General features: G+C 40.7%; 1 protein-coding gene across 3 annotated transcripts in view; it reads right to left on the bottom strand.

Annotated features, from left to right (window-relative positions):
• Nucleotides 1-19,662, bottom strand: part of septin9b (septin 9b) — a 57,465-nt gene that overhangs the window by 33,012 nt on the left and 4,791 nt on the right. For 2 of the 3 annotated variants that reach the window (XM_080463780.1, XM_080463781.1), the window contains exon 2: nucleotides 9,331-10,008. In XM_080463780.1, coding sequence (XP_080319906.1) covers nucleotides 9,331-10,008 — 678 coding nt within the window. Of the gene's footprint in view, nucleotides 1-9,330; nucleotides 10,009-18,500; nucleotides 18,761-19,662 lie in introns of those variants that run through there. The other variant, XM_080463779.1, reaches the window with a different exon arrangement.

Below are 19,662 nucleotides of genomic sequence, written 5' to 3'. Positions count from 1 at the left end.
CATTTCTGCAACTGCAATTAGAAGCGCTCTTGTTTTGTCTTTTTTTTTTTTGCTACAGGGAGAAGTTGTTTATCAGGACAACAAAAGCCAATTCAGTTGTCCACCCAATACAGAGTTTGAATTTGCCAGTGCATAAAAAAATAAAAATAAATAACTCATCCGAGGCAGCTTGCCCTTTCCGCCTGGTTATTCCCCTCCATCTGCTCCCTCTTTTCCTGAGTGATGTTGATGTCTGCAGTCTGCTGTGTAGCATCACCAAGAACTTCACGCATTCGAGGCGAGAGGCGAGAGTTCACCCAGAGTTTCTCCAAGCTCGCCTATTCTCAAGTTATTTCTCCACAGATGACGGCATCCTTTGAAGAAGATAATTGGCTAAAAAGCAATGGGCAGCAATCATACCATCTAAATCCAGCATTTTCCTCGCAAATCTCAGTTATGGCAGAAAATCCAGGCAAAGCCAGTGCTTTTAAAGTCTGTGCCAATGATTGCAACGTTAAGACTGGAGTCTTCTTCCCTGCATGTTTGTGACAAACTGAGGAAGCAGTGAGCTGAACTGTATCTACATGCAGGCCTGCATTGAGAATCGAAAACATTAATCTGCAGGAAAAAAAGAGGTACTATAAGCAATTAAATGTAATATGGAGTGATAGCAGAGCCTGACATATAATCTCAATGTTCTCAATGTGTTTAAATAAAACCAGCAGAGACATATAAGAGAATTCACAGTTACCTTTCCTGTTTGCATCTCAAATAAGATGCAAAATGAATAAATTACATTCCGGCTACATTTCAGCATCTCGTTGACACGTCTTAGTAGCACTTCTCCAGCTCAGTCAGAACTGTGAGATTTTATATGATTCATTTTATTTTCTTTCTGATGACTTTGAATACTCTTGTATGCTTATACAGCAGAAAAGATTTTCAATCATAGGCTTGCAGAAAATTACATCCATATAATTGTTCTGCATATGAGGTTCCATTGTTAGTGAGTATCTGTATTGTATTTACTTCCAATTGACCAATAAAAAAAACCCTAAAATTAAAAACGTATGGTGAATTCTTGGTTTGGAAGTTGACAAGTGTGTGCTGCTAAACGTTGCAATGCACTAATACTGCACATTATTCACAATATTTTTTGGTTAACCAGGGTCCATTACGTAAAGCCATAGTAACATGTTTATAATATGTGTCACCAGTTAATATAAACAAAATACCTTGTGAATCCTTTTGCTCGTTCGTGTACTGGTTCCAGCAGATGGCAGGACTGTGGCACAAAAGGCCATCTGTCTGAGCTCACACACAAACAACAATAAATGTTTTTCTTTCTAATGTTTTCTGTTCACCAACAAGAGCATCGTTAGCAGGGAATGTTGGATAAAAGGATTTAGTATGAGCCGATTCATCTTCATTTATTGAAGCACCGTGCGTGAATATATAAGCTTTAATCATTGTACACTGAGCTAGATAAACTATTGAGATTTACTCACATGAATAAAGAGTTAATAACATGTTGTGGTTACTAAATACGATGATCTGGCCAGCTTTACCAATACAATATACAACAGAAACCACTGCAATTTATGTTTTTTTTTTCAACTTTAGTAATATCTGACAGGTATCTTGCCATGGAGCTGCTGGCTGCAGATCGACTTTCAGTTTCCTGATGGCATGGTGTTTATCTCTCATCAAGACCAGACATGACACTCCATTCCACATTTTTGTGGCAAAGATAAGAGACATGTGCTTCTCATCAGTCTCTTGAACAAAGGAATTACAGAAATATCTTGTGTCGTGTCAAACAAGCAGGAGGATTAAGACAAAGATGGACTGGATGAAAAACAATTAACATAAATGAGAGAAAATGCCATCTATTTGTGTGTGTGTGTGTGTGTGTGTCTGTTTTTGTGTGCAAATGTGTGTAAAGCGCTAACACAGTAAAGTGCTTTAAAGTGGCGAAAGTGGTAAAATGTACTAGAAAAACGAAACCCATTTCTCCAAAGCAAAGTGTGTGTGTCTATACACAAGTGCAATTATATTCAGACTTATTCCTCGACAGATGAAATAGTGAATAATGTGTGCTTGTTGTTTCACTTACTATAAAAGTGAAATGTGTTGGTATTTGGGGTTCCCAGCATGCGGCAGAAACTGAATGAAGAAGGGGTGTTTACAACTGTGGTGGGATTTGGCGTAATGACTGAAATGGACAAAGGTCTTTCTGCAGTGGTGGGAAACTTCTTTAACCCTTGACTTCCCCCAGATGCTCAGTGTAAACTTCAACTTCCGAAACCCTTATCTGGGGGAGAGGGGAACTGTTTGTGTGTGTGTGTGTGTGTGTGTGTGTGTGTGTGTGTGTGTGTGTGTGTGTGTGTGTGTGTGTGTGTGTGTGTGTGTGTGTGTGTGTGTGTGTGTGTGTGTGTGTGTGTGTGTGTGTGTGTGTGTGTGTGTATTTTTCTGGGGTCGGGGCAGAAAGGCCTGTCCCTTTCCCATTCGTCAGCCTCTCCCTCTTCCTCCTTGAATGAGATGTTCATTACAAACCATAAAGCAGTTTATGCCAAGTCTTGCTAGTATCTGTACAGTTCAAAGAGCCGAGCGTTTAATAAGTGGCTGTACAAGTGATCAATTTTAATGTTGAAAAACTTTCGTCTGGTAGAAACAGAAAGGCCTGACATGCCTGTGCTAATGCATTTGTGCAGGAGTTACTCATGTGTGGTCCAACTTTCCAACCTCAGAGCCCTTTATCAAGGACCAGCCTTCGGAGGAAGCACGTGGATACTAAGAATAACATGCATCAACTTCGTTCACTTATGTAAATAGCTAAAATATTAAAAAGAAAAAGAAGAAAAAAAAAAGCGAGGGGATGAAGTCAGTTTACCTGCGTGCAAGAGTCAGTGAATAACTATGACTGTATTCACCTATCACACACTGCCTCCTGGTGGCTGCTGAGGGAAGTACAGCCAGAGTGAAAGTCATAGTCAAGATAATGTGAAGTGACACTTGTCGCTGTTATCACTGCAGGACATTTCTGAACTTTGAAAGACAGACGTAATAGACAAGAGGCTTACTGACTTAAAGTGAGCAAACAGGACATTATTTGTCAGCTCAGTCAAAGACGCAGATGGGGACAATTTGCGGTTCAGTGCATGAGTATTATTGAAAGGCCTAATTTCACTTGCAAACTTTACTGAATAATTATTTGAGCAAATTTACTTCAAGCCAGAAAGAAACATGTCCAACCTTAATCCAACAACATTGCCTGATTAGTTGTGTCTTTATCAAAAGTTTGGTTAAATCTGGAGAAAGAAATATTGCATATATGAGCCAATTCGTTTCATTCCAACTTAAGTCTTTCAGTTGGAGCACTTGGGGCTTTATCATTTACAAGTGATGGCATTCACAAATGATGACATTCAAGAGTGATGACATACAGGCCCGAGTGTTAGGAGACATTTCCCAAAGGCAAATGTCACAGTTTAAATTCCTCTTACATTCAGTCTTAGGACGAGGGAAACACACCTGTGTTGGTAGCTTGAAAGGGGTTCTAATATATCAGAAACATGAGGCATGTCACACAGGGCATTGAGTGAAATTGCTAATGAATGTAATAAAAAGCATCCGCAATTGTTCAGACTCTATTAACACCCGTTTGAAACCCAGCACTTTATTTTTGTTCTCAGCTAAGTAATGGTTTTTATTCACTGGTTTTTATACACACTTAAGCAAAATCTGTCTCTCTTGCTCTCGCCCCCCCCTCGTTACTCGAGGTAATTAGCCGACAGGTCACACTGAGTAATGGTCTGGGATCAGTCCAGAGTAATTACACTGGGAAAGGATTGACCTCGGATATTCCTTGCTGCCTGAGGGTTTATACGCCGCGAGCATGTGTAGGTGTGCTGATGAGCGAAAAACAAGACTGAAGACTGAAATGAAGAAAGTGTGCGTGTGTGTGTGCGTGTGTGTGTGTGTGTGTGTGTGTGTGTGTGAGACTGCCCTATTTTGACCTATGGACAGGCGGAGAGAACTCCCCCTCCGCCCTCTGCGAGCCTCTCTCCTCGACGTTCATAAGGTCAGCCCAGATAAAGACAAATGGCTTTATTTGATCTTTTCTACATCATGACTACACCTCAATTATGAAAACAAATGTGGTGCAATTTAATGTGTTTACTTAGGCAATAATAGAGCATATTGCAATCCAGTATAAAGCTGCGCATTGAGGATAAATCCTTCTGTTTTCTTTGCCAACACAATGGGAAGATAAGGCACAATATGGAAGAACCACTCAGAAACAAGCAGCTATAACTTGGCTATAATTTCCCTCTCTAATTCATGTTTTGATTGAGGTAACAGTAATCAAACCGATAAAGAAAATACAATTCCCTTTCTGATGTTCGCAGTGTAATTTTTCTCTCACAAAAATGCCCTAAAGGAGTTAATAAAAGAGGTTAAAGGGTATGACTCCAATGATAACCCCCCCATTCTCTTCATCCCAGTGATAACAACACTATTTGTACCCAAACAAACTGTCTCTTGACCTCTTCAATGTCAGGTTTCTGTAAAGCGCACATTCCATTCAACCGCTTCAAGGGAACCTTTTCATTCCAATCTTCAAGCTATCACAATCAAAAGAACGCAAACCTAATCACTTCGCCCTCTATTCAGTATTAAGACATTTTTTTTAAAATCATTATCCTTCTGCTGCAATGTTTCAACATGAAAATGTCTGAAAAATGATAAGAAATGTGCTTTTCCTCACTACAGGTGGTCTGAGCTTTCCTGTGTGGAGATGTTTGATCGAGTCTTATTCTGTAGTCTTTGATGGGTTGATGAGCAGCAGGCCTGTCTGTCAAGATAATGTACCCGTCCTGGCTGCACACGCAGGGAAGGACCAGATACCAATCCGAATGATGCTACTGTCTCTACGCTAAAGTGATGGTGAGCTTTTCATGTCATTTTTCTCAAAGGTGCTACAGCCTTCAGTGCAGCAGCAGTTTGAAGCCATAACACTGATACCTTAATATGCCCCTTGAAACTCCTGTACTGTATATCACAGTTTAACTACATGACCCAAATGATATTTCCAGACATATTGAGATTTATATGAAATTAAAATGACTTATAACAATTACAATAATTTATATGTTCCTCAGCTTCACACATCTATCCTCACAATGAACACTGACATCAGTTTAAAATGAAGGATTTTCACAGGATCCAATACATCAAAAAAGCTGTACATTATGACCACCTGCCTGAGTATACAAGAAACTGTGATGTATTCCACAGTTGGATCCTTTTTAATTAGAACGAGTGTTAACTTTTGCATCTGTTTGAGCGACAGTAGCTTGTCTGGGTCATAATGTTGTGGCCGATTGTTGGGAAACTACTTGGCGTACTCTCTATGATGCTTGCATCAGTTTACGATATAGTTTCCTGATGATAAACGCATGACTTGGTGCTGCATAAATAAAGCGTGAGTAATTATGTGATCTTCAATAACTACATTTTCCTTTATTGGACGTATTTGCTCAGTAGTGATGTGCTAACCATTGTAGTTCAGCCTACATTGATGTGTGGCCACAGTTCTTTTCTCGCTGACCTTTTCCACAAACATCCTGGCGTATCTCGCTCTCTGTGATGCTCAGATCAAAGTAACAGGGGGTTATTGGTGAGGAAGCTGACGAGCTCACATCACATGACCCCTGAGAGAGGAGGCGCTGCACTGTGAGGTCACGCCGAAAGGGAAACAATCACACTGACAGAACAAGGAAGGAAGCCCGGCGAGCTCGGCGTGTGTTTGTGCGCACACAGATGATGTGTGATGCCATTTCCTTTTGGAAAAACTCAATCGGCAGGAAAGTGCTCTTATTTAACCCACTAGGACCCAGACCAACACGTACACAACTCTCCCTCCCACGTACACAAGAAGCAACGTGAGGGAGCTGCAGCCAAGCAGATACAAAGGAGACACAAGCACACAAATATTGAAACATCAGGTTTAGAGGCAGCTATTGTTTTGGGCTTTAAAACACAATAAGTGGCCATATGGAAACATAATATTGCAATAAAGATCCTAGCTGGGAGTGCTTTGGGCTTACGTTCTTATAGAAAATGGTCTAAATGCATCAATAAATGGACGAAGCCAGCCAAACATGCCATGGTTTGATTATACCTTGAGCTTAAAGAGCAGGTACATTACTGTAATGTTATAAAATATGACAGCAAGGGTTGAAGTCTTTCTGCTGCTGCTGTGATGTCTTTTTGCTACAATTCCTCCGAGCAATGAGTTAGAGCAGAGCAGGGTGGGCCCACTCTCTGCCGCTGGGCCCTCCAGGCAGGTCACCCTTCATTTAAACCCCTATTAGGGCCTCTGTCCCGGTGGACAAATAAGTGGCTTCAACCCCCATAATGTTGAGGAAAACCGTGTAAAACTCCCAGGGCAGACACAGTGAGGAGATTTATGATCATACGTAGTAAAAACACCATAGGTATGACATAACATACTGCAGCACAGGCACACAGGCGCAGACACTGGGACTTTGTTCAAAATCTGACAACAAATCGAGCAAATGATAAAGGGCAGGATTTCTTCTAAAAGCTTGTACTAAACCGGGGCCATGTGACATCAAATCGCCAAAATCTACAGAAAATAATACAGCTAACACAACAGGTTTTCAATACCTTTTTTGAGTTCGTCGCTGCATAATTACATACATGAATCAAGTCTTAATTTGGTTTTAAACACCGCCAAAACAAAAGAACCCAGACTGGACTACAGGAAGAAGTGTGAGTCAGAACAAGCCTCAATCTCAGTCCGTCAAATTCTTCTGAGTGAGAGTTTCTCCTGGTCAGCAACCCTCTGGGTCACAGCGAAGAAAGCAGAAACTCCACTTTCCGAGAGTTGAGCGTAGAGAGGAGGCTGCAGATATTGACTCCGTCCTCACCGACTCCCCCTCAGCGTGGTGTATAGGCTGTTCGCTAGCACACAAATAAAGTTGCTGCAGAGAGGAGTGAAAGTAGCAGAGAAAATAATTGGCTGCCTGCTGCCAGCACTGGAGGATACTGCAACAAACACGCTATCTCCAAAGAGCCAGTAGCATCATAGGAGTCTCCTCAGGCCATCACCTGTTTGATGTGTTGATCAATGAAAACAAACACATCCAGGGTCAGAGACTGTTTTTATTCAACGGCCATCTGTCTAGGAAATATGATTAATCTATTTTGCATTTTAACTATCTGGTGTCACTTTAGCTTGGTACAGTCAGATTTTAAATGTCATTAGAAATCAGTGTAGGACCATTGGATTGGATTGAATTGAATAAATACTCAATTCATTTAGCATTTTAGTTTTTTGGCCATAATACTGTACATGCTTTTGTATAACAATTTATCCATCATGGTGAAAACATGTGATGATAGGGTTGAACCCGAATTATCTGTTAGACTCATCTTGTCAAGGTTTCCTGTGTTTTCCTGATAACTGTGAAAACTGCTTCATAAGATATTCATTCATAAATGAGTCTGCCATATACAATTATAAGTTGATCTTGTTCCTTGAATTAATAACTTGCTCCAAAGGTCACTGAAACCCTGTTGTTATTTTCAGACCTATTTGAATCCAGAATCAATACATACCATCTGATAATAGGAAAAATGTAAAATATACGCTGTCAAAATGTGAGATTGCTATTCAGTGAAGCTGAACAAATTCATTATACTTCAATTCTACCAAACAGAGAAGAATCTGGCAGTGTAGCTGTAAAAGAAGACCACAACTATGCCTATACCCCATGAAAGGAAAACTTAAGTAATCACATTATTAATCAGTGGAGCACTGTTTCTTTTACACTTAGCATAAAACATAAAAACACCTAAAAACACCTATCAAGCTGTCGAACATGAGATCGAATCATACCACTCATTGTTGTAGATTTAAAACAAACGCAACACTACTTACAGTTTGACTTCCATGCTCCTCTTTTTGGTGCTGAAGAAGTTCACTACTCATCACATCAAACCACGAGACTCCAATCCAGCATTAGGAAGAGACATGGATTACCACAAATACTGGCCGACCGTCTGTTCCTACACACTCCAAGGACACGCTGACTTGTATTACTGACAGATATACAGACATCCGATTAAAGCAACAAGCTGCTTCTGTTTCTCTTTTTTTCCCCTATTTTTCTTAGGAGAGATGTGATATTCAGGCTGCTTTGGAGAACGTATGTGGAGATGACGCATCGGGACATTCACAGTGCAAATTTTAACTGTAGAATTGTTTTTGTCCTTTAAGATTGTATTATGAAGGCACATCAGAGAATGAAAAGTTACCGCTTCGTCATATAGAAAAAGTAATTTACTTTTATTTGGGCTTCAGAAAGTTTCTCGCCCTCATTTTATGACATTTCCAAGACAACTTGGTGAACAACAGCAAAAGTACTTACATAAGGTGGTGTATTAAATGACTGAACCAAGGCAGCTGTTGGCTGAAAAAAGCATGTAATAAGCAACAAAAATAAATGGGAAAATTGTTCAATTCAATTACTTTGTGAAACAGCATGCAACCAGCACGGAGAAAAAAAAAAACAGCTCCACAGAATCAAGCTGCAGGAAGGAGTTAAACGGTACGAAGAAAAGAGAGCTACCCAGGCAAAGTGGAAAACTATTTTCACCATTTCGTGATGAATGTGCTCCCCATTCATCAAATAAATAACACACTTAATCAAATGAGAAAATTCTCATTCAGCAGGAAAGTCCGTCACGTTAATGCCAAACACAACAATCTAAGTAAGACTCGTTAACAGTGCATTTGTACTGCACTTAAAATGTTGTTTTTCATCAATTATTTTCGTTGCCGACAAGAGTAAAGATTACTTTATTGCCTCTGTTTGGTACCTGGTGACTGTGTGGCAGATTTGTCCATTTTTATTGTGTAAGATTGCTCACGAGAGCATGAGTGCGCTTAATTATTGAACCTCCAGACCAGCTTTATAGTCTGGTGCTGAATTAGACTCCTGTGTTTAGTGGGACAAGTGAGAGTGTACTCATTGTAGTACTAGAGTATATTCGATTTATTGTTTGATACCCGGTTTGTCAAAAATCTGAGTGCAGAGTTTTGAAAATTGTGGAAGAACTAATGTGAAATGTACAATTTGTTTTTGCTCATTTTTGGCATCTTCTATAATTGTGATGCAAAAAAATAAATTACTTTTACTGTAATAACCAAATGAACCCCACGACAATGTGTTTTCGATTGTTTTCAATGAGAAGATGTTGGTCAGTTTCAAGACATGACTGAAGGGAACATAAATGTGTGTTTTAAAGCAGCCTTACTGTCAGGGTTGGGAGATTTGCGTCCATGGCTGGGCGAAGCGCAGCGGAAGGTGGTGACGATGGTGTTGTGGTGAGGGTTGGGGTGGTGTGGGTGGTGCACTGCTGGGTGGTGGCCGTTATTTTCCGGAGGAGCTCTGGATATGGTGATTTCGGGTTTACGGATATCCCCAGGACTCGGGGGCTCAAACTTGCGGGCGTGGTTTTGCTCCGGGGCTCGGCTGGTCCCGTTGTTGTTGACGTTTCCCTCGTTGCGGCGAATCACGGGGGAGTCAGTCGGAGTCTTGGCGAAAGTGACCTCCCTCTTGTGGCTCATCTCGGGGGTTCTGGAGTGCCCCAGGACTTCGGGGCGTTTCAGGGCGCTGTTGCTCACGAAGCGCATGGAGGCGGGGCTGGTGATGTTGTCCACCTGCTTGCTGGAAGAAGAGATGTCGATGGACAGTTCAGAGCGCCGCGACACCGGCTCAGGAGTCTTGGAGCCTCCGCCGCCCATGATGGAGCGGGGCTGGGTGTAGTTGAGGTTGTTGTTGTTGGTGGCCTGGGCCGCGGTGCCCAGGTCGCGGTAGTAGATGCTGGTGGGGGACATGGCATTGCGATGAGGGGAGTTGGTTTGCCGACGGGAGCCGGGTGAAGAGTGCGATGAAGTGTCGACATCCTCCACCTCAAAGGACCTCTTCAGGGCTGCAGGAGGAGAGCAGAGAGGACATATCAGTGATACTTCAAACATCTAATTACAGATTAGCAACCAATAAATAGTTATATTTTAGTACAATGTAGATTCCAGTTATATATAAAAAATGATGTTGACACATGTTTATGAGCACAAATACATGCAAAACACACAACCAGGTAGGACATAGTAATCCTCATTTAAATATAATTATAATAATATACTTCTAAATATAGCTACTGTATTTGAAAAGTATCAAATATCGAAACATGAGCTCACACCTTTTCAATAAGAGTCGATTCAATTTGAACAGTTTGACATCACAACAGATCATGTGACCGTCAGTATTCTGCATTAGTATTGATAATCAATCAACTAAATTACAATGAAAAAGTGCTTCAATGCAAAAGATTGAAGTAAAAGAGATGTCAGCATTTCAATTGGCACGTTAACCCCGATTCACAGTAAAAGTGAGGAGTTTGGCTCTAATTGATAGAGTAGGAAAGGAAACACGTCAATCTGGGCCACAAATGTGCAGCAATGCTGTAGCATTACTCATCCTCTTTAAATGTGCTGAGACACTTTCCACCAAAGCAGAAAATAGCACAATATATTGAAAGCACATTGACTTGCTTTTATAATTTGTTCACCAAAAAAAGTTCATAGTTAATGGGTCAACATCGCGTTTTATAGGAGGTGGGAACAATACCATAAAGAATTTATTAAAAGGTCACACCAATCAATTGAGCAGTATAAAAAAGTTAATTGTTTTTGTAAATAAAACTATCAATGGTTTCAAAGTAGAGAAAGAGAGGAAAGAACTCAGCAGTTAAGCCTTACCCATCCCATTTCTTTAGCACGACATATTTAGGTTTATTAATGCATTGTTTTTTATCACAGTCTAAATACTATGTGTGTGGTGCGCTGCAACAAACTTTTAAGGTCGAAGCTTTTCACGACATGTAACAAAGCACGCGACCCCCCCCCCCCCCCCCCCCCCAAAACAAATGACACAGCGCCAAGCACCGGGGTGGAAACACTCAGCGTCAGCACATAGACGGAGGCTCATCGTTCCTTAAGGTTAGTTGTTACGTGGCGTAATAGCTGCAGTGTCCAACATGGAGATGTTGAGGGTTGGGACCCCCCCCTCTGGGATGAGTGCACTGGCTGAAAGTCAAGATGAATTTGACTCTCATCGCAGAGTTGCTATGCCAAGCCAGTGGCCAGGAGCTGGCATCATAATGACACCCTAGTTAGACTAGTCTGCTCACGCATACCCTGAAGACCATCTCTAGTTTCCCTCAGCGGAGGACACAGTGCTGATTATTTGATCTCTTTATGGCTTGTGGTGTCCCCCACATGTGCCCGTGTTTGCAAGCAGCAAGACCATGCCCCGAGCCCCCCGGAGTCCCAGAGTCAAGCCAAAAGCCCGTTAGGGGATGTGGAGCTCAACACAATCAGATCAAAGCCGTCTCCTCCCACAAACACACGCGAAAGCCTGCTTGGCTAATCGAATTTACTCTGAGAAGATGCCTGTTTCCAGTATATTTGATCAAATTTGCCCTCTTCTTGTTGCCTTTTTGTGTTAGTCAGACACACCAAGGACATTTCCCTTCACCTTTTGAAGAAATTCATCTGATGTAGCATTTTTGAGCCCCTGTTGAATTGTGTTAGTCAGATCTTCCGGCATGCTTACATGTAATATTTCGTATCGTCACAGCTTGAAAGAACTTCATAAATGCTGCAAGGAATGTCGATGAGCTTATAGCACACAGCAGCAGTCTCTGACTTGTTTCTGATAGCATCAGTTGTTGCTCATTAAAGCAGTTAAAATCACAAGTACCATTATTGATAGATGGCATCTTGTTTGCAGCTCTTGATTTAACAGAAATGTAAGAGGTGCTTTGTAGAGTCACATTTGTGTTAGTGTCTCATGAACAAAAAGAGTCTAACACGTAACTTCATACCATGCAGTTGCCTGTTATAAATAATTTCTTGTTACATAGTTCGATCATTGGGTGGGTTGGAAACCTTTCTGTGTGAGGTTTGCATGTTCTCCATGCGCACATGTTAGTTAGTTTTAAACATTCTGTATTATGTGTGAGAAGCGTAGCAGATCCTCTGAAAACCTCACAAAAGGTTAAAATGTAGGGAAAAAAAACAACAACAACAAATTGTTAAAAACCAAGTGAACAACCACTTTGAAACAATTTAAGAGTTTTCTTTTTCTCACAATTATTTTCTGTTCTCAAGCTCTGATGAGAAAACAGTTTATTACCCAGTCAGGCACCACACATCTTTAAAAATAATTTTGTTTGACAGATATATTTCCGTGAAATAAACATACATAGAAAACAGTTAAACCTGCAATTTGTATGTGATGTGCAAACCAGCACTTACATGAACTGTGTCCTTCGTACCCCTGCTTTGCTCTCTCGTGTTTTATGAGGCCAAGGCTGCGGTTGCTTTCAACTCTGGCCAAAAAATAAAGTCAGCCAAAATCGGCAGGCAGATTTAATAGGAAACGGAGAGGATGTGATAAAACCTTTATCATAGTGAGAAATGCAAGAGCCAAAACCTTTGGAAACCTCGTGTGCTCTAACAGCTTCTGACACTTTCTGTAGTCTTCAAGTTAAGATTTGGAGGCTCTGAATGTGAGAACAAAAGCTGGAAGCGTATCCTGGTCCACACTCGCAGAATAAGAGAGATGAACCAAGATATTTTGCCAGTGACCTGTTAAGTGATCATAGATTAGTATTTCAGTACTTGGCTGCTTTGTGATTATACGCCTGGAGGCACGGGACTAAAGCGAAGGATTTGAGAGCTTTTGCTCTCAGGTTGTCTGTATTTAGAGAGAGCGCAGCCAAGGGTACATGATTTGAGAGCAGAAGTGAGGCTGAATCTTTCTGTGCTTTAATTTTGTCTGGAAATACAGAGAAAGGGAAACTTTTTTTCTCATTTGAATGATGAGGCAATGTTTTTTTCTTTAAGTGTTAAGCTTATTCGTGTGTTCAGTAGGAACTCTTTCTTTCACTATAGAAGAAAAAAAAAAAAAACAGGGCAGAAGCGATACTATTTGCATGATTATTTTAAGTTCGGTATGGTGGGGCACTGAGGCCGGTATTTGTGTGGAACTGACAGATGGATGAAGGAGTATCATTCCCAATGAAACAGCATTCCCAGACTATGAGATAGAAATGAAAGGTCCAGCAGAGCTCAGAGGAACTTCATTAACAGCCGCCAGAAGCCTCCCCACGTCCCTCCACTACCTATCCCTGCCCAGCATGCAGGATCTCACGGTGTGTCCTGAGGGAAGACAACGCCGCGCTGACAATATAGCTGACGTTTACTGGCATTAATACACAAAGATGTTTTCAGCTGATGGAGCAGAAATTTGTCCTAATGCAGCCCAGGTGTTAGGCCACGCTGCTTCTTTATCATATGTGTCATCACTAACATCTCCTGGCGAGTCCAAACCAGCGAACACAAGCATGCAGGATCATCCCAGCCGGGATGCACTAATATCGGGACAATCTGGGATTTGAGGGCAAATAAACAGAATCGACTGGGAGAAAAGAAGAAGAGCCAAGAGATAGAGAAGCGGAAAGGGAGAGGGCAACACAAGCCAAGACAGAGATGTCACTTGCGACGTGAGACGGACGGCAATCCAAAGTCAACCAATCAATACAATAAGTAAAAAATTCCAAAAAGGGACTGTTGTAGTATTTTGTTCAACTAAAAACCTTCTAATTACATTATCATACTGTTTTTAGGAGTGACTGACAAATACTTTAAAATCAGAACTGGATTCCTTGTTTGGATGTTAGTTTCATTATAGCACAAAAACGTTTTAAACCGAAAGAAATGGGGAGAATGACAAAAAACAAAGCCACTGACTTAATTGAGATGAAATGATGAAGAATTGAGTGTGATGTCAAGAAACCTTGTGTAAAAAAAAAAATCTACCAACAAGTCTTAAAGTCCACCTTACTCTTGTTTTCCTATTTGAACACACAGTCAGCAGGGTTCAGTATTCACAGCAATGTCTGCTTGGTGTAGAAGGAATAAGTCAACAAGAAAGTCATTTTAGTTCTCATTATGTATATGATGTAGCACTCATGTAAAAGAATAAAAAAAAATATTATATAAATTATGATTTTCTGGCACAGCTAATGTAACTTCTTAAATCAACGTTTGAAATAATAAAGTTGTAGACTATAGTTGGGGCATCATAATGTAATGCCCACTTATCTGCTTTTCTAATAAACAGAACTGATCTGGAATCATATAAATACAATCAATAATGTATTTGAAGTCTGCATTAAAGCTTCTATAATTGATCTTTAACACTTCTTACAAATGTGTGGCATACTGTAGATCTGCTTTTGGAAAGCGACTGGGTCACGTCTCTGAACTGCTAAAGGCCTTCCAGTGTTAGAGATGAATCATGTTGCTGGTTGCATCAACAAAAAAGTGTGTTGGTGGCAAATTTACACTGAAAACACAGTCAGATCAAAAAACACTTGTCGTTTTCACTGAAAAAAGACAAAAAAGACCTATGTTGAATAAAAGTCTCTTGTCTTTTACACCAGGGTAAATAAAGGATCCAACATGTTTAAGGATGGGTCAGCTTTAATCTGACTCTCGTAAATGTTCAATTATATAATTAAGTTGACCAGTTTATAAATCATAGGTCGAGCTGGAGGTTAACATAGCATATGAAAACGCTGGATATTGTTAAGATACTTTGCCAGTATTCTAATTAATGAAGGATGTATTCCACTGTACATGACCTTGAACTCAAAATTGGGTTTTGTAATTCAAGCCTCAAGCAATAAGTCAAGTGATCAAGACCGTTAGTCTCTGTCAAACACTGGTTATTTAAAAACCATCTCATACACAGAGGACTCTTGTCTGATGTCAGCAGCCGTAGAATACCAGTAGATGTGGTCGGACGAGGAAAAACAAGAGCAAACCTCCCAACTGACAAGACAAGGCCAAACAACCGACGATAGGATTTCACACGGTGGGATTTTGCTTGGTGAGACAAAACCTTAATGCTCCGCTGTCAAACACACACTTCCTCCGGCTGCCCACCGACGGTGTCGGGTTTTCTAACGCTGACCAGCAGCAGCATGGCTCACTGCGTCAGATTTACTGAGTGGCTCCCTACTGCTTGTGGAAACAGTCTATGTCCAGCAAAATGGATTTCCAGGAGTACTTGTAGGTGTTTGGTGTAGTGGGATAAAATGTTGGGAAATGATGATTCTTTTGAGCGTCAATCAGAACCAAGCCACAAATTCACCCTTATATGAAGTTTTTTGGGAAGATAGTTTAGTTGAACGGCTGGTCTGATCAACCACTGAAAGTAAAGTCTTAAAAGTTTGACCATCCACTGGTTACTTCTTTTTTCACACAAACAATTCGGCTTCACTTCAAACTCACATTGTTTGGACACCTTCTGAAGACAGGAGTGTCGAGCTGAGGCGGCTGTCAACGTGGATGGATGCACAAAGAATAAATATGTGATTAATTTCAGCTTGGTGGCCTCGACGCAGAAAGGACATTATTCAGACCAAGCACTTTTTAATGTATGAATCACACACACTAGAATCCATGTCTCAGCATTTTAAAAAAAAAGGAACATCTTTTCTCAGGAAGACTGTTGACAGAGGCGCAGTGATGGCGAGTTGTACGCTCTGTCTGCAGCCACTGTGCATGCACGTACCTCCATTTCCATGAGTCTGTCAGATGGTTTGTCAGGGACAAAACAAGAAGTTCAGTGAAGCGGTGTGCTGGTTAGAAAATACAATGAGAAATCTTTCCTTTGAAGTGGCTTAACACATATTTGGCAGTGACTAACATACCAATAGTGCTCCAATACATATACTAGAGTACAAACAGGACCTAGGAGAACTATTAAGAATGCATTGTATTTATTTACACACAGTACATATAAACCAGCTAATATACTGGCTTCTCTGCAAGCTTTATCAAACGTCTCCTCCTTTTAACCTTTTTCTATGGCTGCATGGTATGCTGGAGCAGCTAAATGGGACATTTAAGCATATAATCAGTCCAAATAACTTGGCTCAGTTCAGGTTGGCAACTACAGAAATGCTGCAGTGTAGTGGAAATCATAATGATCTGGGACAAGATGAGGTTTTACTCAGTGGAGTGTCAGAGTATCTCTCAGAACGGTTGTTTCCTCTGAAAAAGATGAGGTATTCATGTATCTTTGATTATCTGCCTCAATAAACATGCCAGTAAAACATACATTTCAGTTTAATCCTCAAATAAACGCGTGTTTTCTGTATGCTGAGTACTTTAAAACCTCTATGGAGCACTCATAGACATACTTAAAAAATTCATATAAGCATATGAATAAAATATGATAAAAATGTGACCAACACATCTGCTTCATGTCTTATATCTTCAAAATGTATCTGGATGGAGAAGAAAATCTCTCTGAAGTGGTGTCAAAAAGCTTTCATTTCCTAATGTGACAGACAATATAATGTCGTATTTGCAAGAAAGGAGCATGAATATGACTTTTTGGATGTACTGAGCACATGTTTCAAAATGGACACATGAATCTTGCTGCAGTGTGTGACAAAATCTGCTTCCTTCTCCTATAATGCTTATTACTACATCATCAGTAGGTTAGAGTTGGACCATTAATCAGATCAACCTATCGGCACACTGTGGCGTCGCCTATCCCCGATCCAATCACTCCAGTCTCCCTTAAAAGTACAAAAACCTAGAAATCCTTCATTGTTATTGCTGTAAAAAAAACGTTTTGCTGTTCATTCCCAACCCAACAGTAGACTGGACACAACACATAAAGCAGATGTATTTTAAAATGGAAACCAATCAGAGTTGCCACCTGCCACATTTAGAGAGTGAAATAACTCCAATTAACATAACTCATGCACTGTGCATATTTAGCATCACATTATACATTATACATGCATGTATGGATAATAATGAGCTTTAGCCCATGTGTGATAGTCATCATCAAATAGATCAGGCATAGAAGAAACCTGTAACAGTCACACCTGTCAAACAGTCCGTGTTCGACCTTATCTTTAAATAAGCATTCAGTTCTAGAAAGGCTCGTTCCAATATACAGAATTACTCATTTGATTCTCAAATTGTTGTTGACTGATTTTGTTACAAATCGCACCCAGTTCATGTTGGATTGTACAACTACAACATACTAAATACGAGGCTGAGTCAATTAGCTTTTTGTTGCTAAAACTTGTACGCTCAAAGAGGAAAATGTGCTTATGAACCATCTTTTTTGTTGCCAAACGTGGACTATTAAGACAATCAAACCAATGCAGGCTTTTTGCCTAACTACAGTAATGCCTTGTTTTTCACAAGAAATTAGGGTTGGCTGTTCGGTTGTGCAAATATATTCACATTTAATCTGTTCAAATTTGATTTCTAGCAGCAAATAGCAAAAAAATATGTTTTTTCTGTTCATGTTGATGTACAGTATGGTGATTGAACGAGTGGAATGCAACCACTAATAAACAGATTTAAAATTTTAAAGTGATAAAACTACATCACAAAGAACATTTAATGTTCTCCAAACTGTATTATGTCAGATGAACACCGATGAAACATTTAAGCCTACGAGGGCCCCAGCTGTCCATATTGGACAGCACTATCGATTTGAAGACGCCGAAATGAAGGTGATGTGGTTTGATTGTGATGTCCATTATTGTGAACTGGGGAACTGAACAGCCATGACATCATTAACTGAACCATTTGAACACGAGCAGGAATATTCCTTAACACACTGCGTGACAGTAAACACCAGAGAGCAGCTGGAGGGGAACAGGAAGGACAAAACGTGAGGAAGGAAAAGAGACAAGAATGGCAGAGTAAAAAGAGGACAAAGGGAATTACTGCCAGTTGCACACAGCGTTGACAAACAAAGAAGAGACACAGTTGTGAATTTTGTATGAGGGGCGAAGACAGATGTTAGTTCTTATGCGGAGGTTTCCCACTGTCTGCATTTTAATGTTTTCAGCCAAGGGCTTTCCGATGCTGCAATAGCGTGGTGTCAGTGGTGTGTTTGTTTCTACTATCGAGGTAACCTGGGTATAATCAATAACAGACACAATGCTACAGGGGCGTGGATAACACATGCCCACCACCTTGTTTTCAACAGAGTAGCAAGCAGAAACACACACACACACACACACACACACACACACACACACACACACACACACACACACACACACACACACACACACACACACACACACACACACACACACACACACACACACACACACACCAGCTTGCCTGCTCATAAAAATACATGTAAGCCTCAATATGCATTTGCACGAAAAGCACCTTCACACAAAAGTATTGGTTGTTATTAAAACCGTCTCCAGGCAAAATATTTTGGACAGTAGTTACTGCTACAATAAACTGTCAGCTTGAAGGCAGTAAGTGCAAGAAATGCAAAAAATAGAATACAAACCTTCAAAATCAGAAATAATCCCCTCCAAATGTGGGTTTACTCCAGATTCAGACATCTTTTCTTTTTCTTTTTTTTCTAGGCAAGCAGCTTCAAACAATGCCTCTCTCTTTCTTTCAGCTTTTAAGTGGCTGAATCCTGAACAAAATCAAAAATAGATCCGATGAGAAATGAGTTTGAGGCCTCAATTTTCTCCTACAGAAGCAAGTCAGGCTCTGACTTTCCACTAACTTTTCTATATTGCTGAACTCAGACTTCACAGTGAGTGAGAAGGGAAAGCCTCCTCCCTCCGAGCCTCCTCCCTGTAGTTAGAAACACACACACACACACACACACACACACACACACACACACACCCCTTCCTAATGCCCTGTCTAAGTGTGTTACCCCTGCCCCCCACACACTCATACGTACATGCACGTACAAGCATGCATGTAGACAAACGAATGCTGTCAAACCCCTGAGATGCTTTTTTAAACCAAAGAGGCTCTCAAGTCTGATTTCCTCATTCGGCTTTTAGGCAGCCGGCAACTAAAGTGGGCAATGTAACATCACACAGTCACTTTAACCGAGTTAACGTGCGATCAGATAAGATGCTACGCTACATTGCGGGGCTGCTTCGCAAATAGGGCTCACTCTGTTTTAGCTGTTGCAAGAGGAGAGTTAGAGCGGGGATATAGAGGCTTGACTTTTGAGTAAACAACCTCTACAAACCAGCTGGCATGATAATTAAAGTGCAGTCACCGCCGGAGTAGCTGCTTGCCTGTGACATGGAAATCCAAAAGACTTCACTGGAAAAATTGACTTCAGGCATACACTATGGAGCCCGAGGGCAATCAGCCAGTGATTTATTTCCTCTGTGTGTGTGTGTTATCAGGGGGAACGTGTGAATTTGAGCTCGGTGGACAGTTCGAACCAGCCAATCAAAGCAGTTGAGTGATTTCAAGGAAACTTGTCCCTGAAGCTGCTGTGACCAATATATTTACTGATCTGCACAGTGACAAAGAAACACTGTTGAAAAGGTGTTGATAAAATAACCCAAACTGCTGAAATAGTAAACTTCCCTGTGTGTTTGTTTAACCACTTCTGTGTTCCTTTGGGATGCACAAGAAAGTTCCTTATCCATTAATCCACTGCACCAACAATGCAACAGTGATGTTATCAC

Source organism: Lipophrys pholis (genome assembly GCF_963383615.2).
Source record: "Lipophrys pholis genome assembly, chromosome: 5".
NCBI lineage: Eukaryota > Metazoa > Chordata > Actinopteri > Blenniiformes > Blenniidae > Lipophrys > Lipophrys pholis.
Note: the sequence above shows the minus strand (reverse complement) of the source record. Positions and strands in the feature narration are given on the sequence as shown.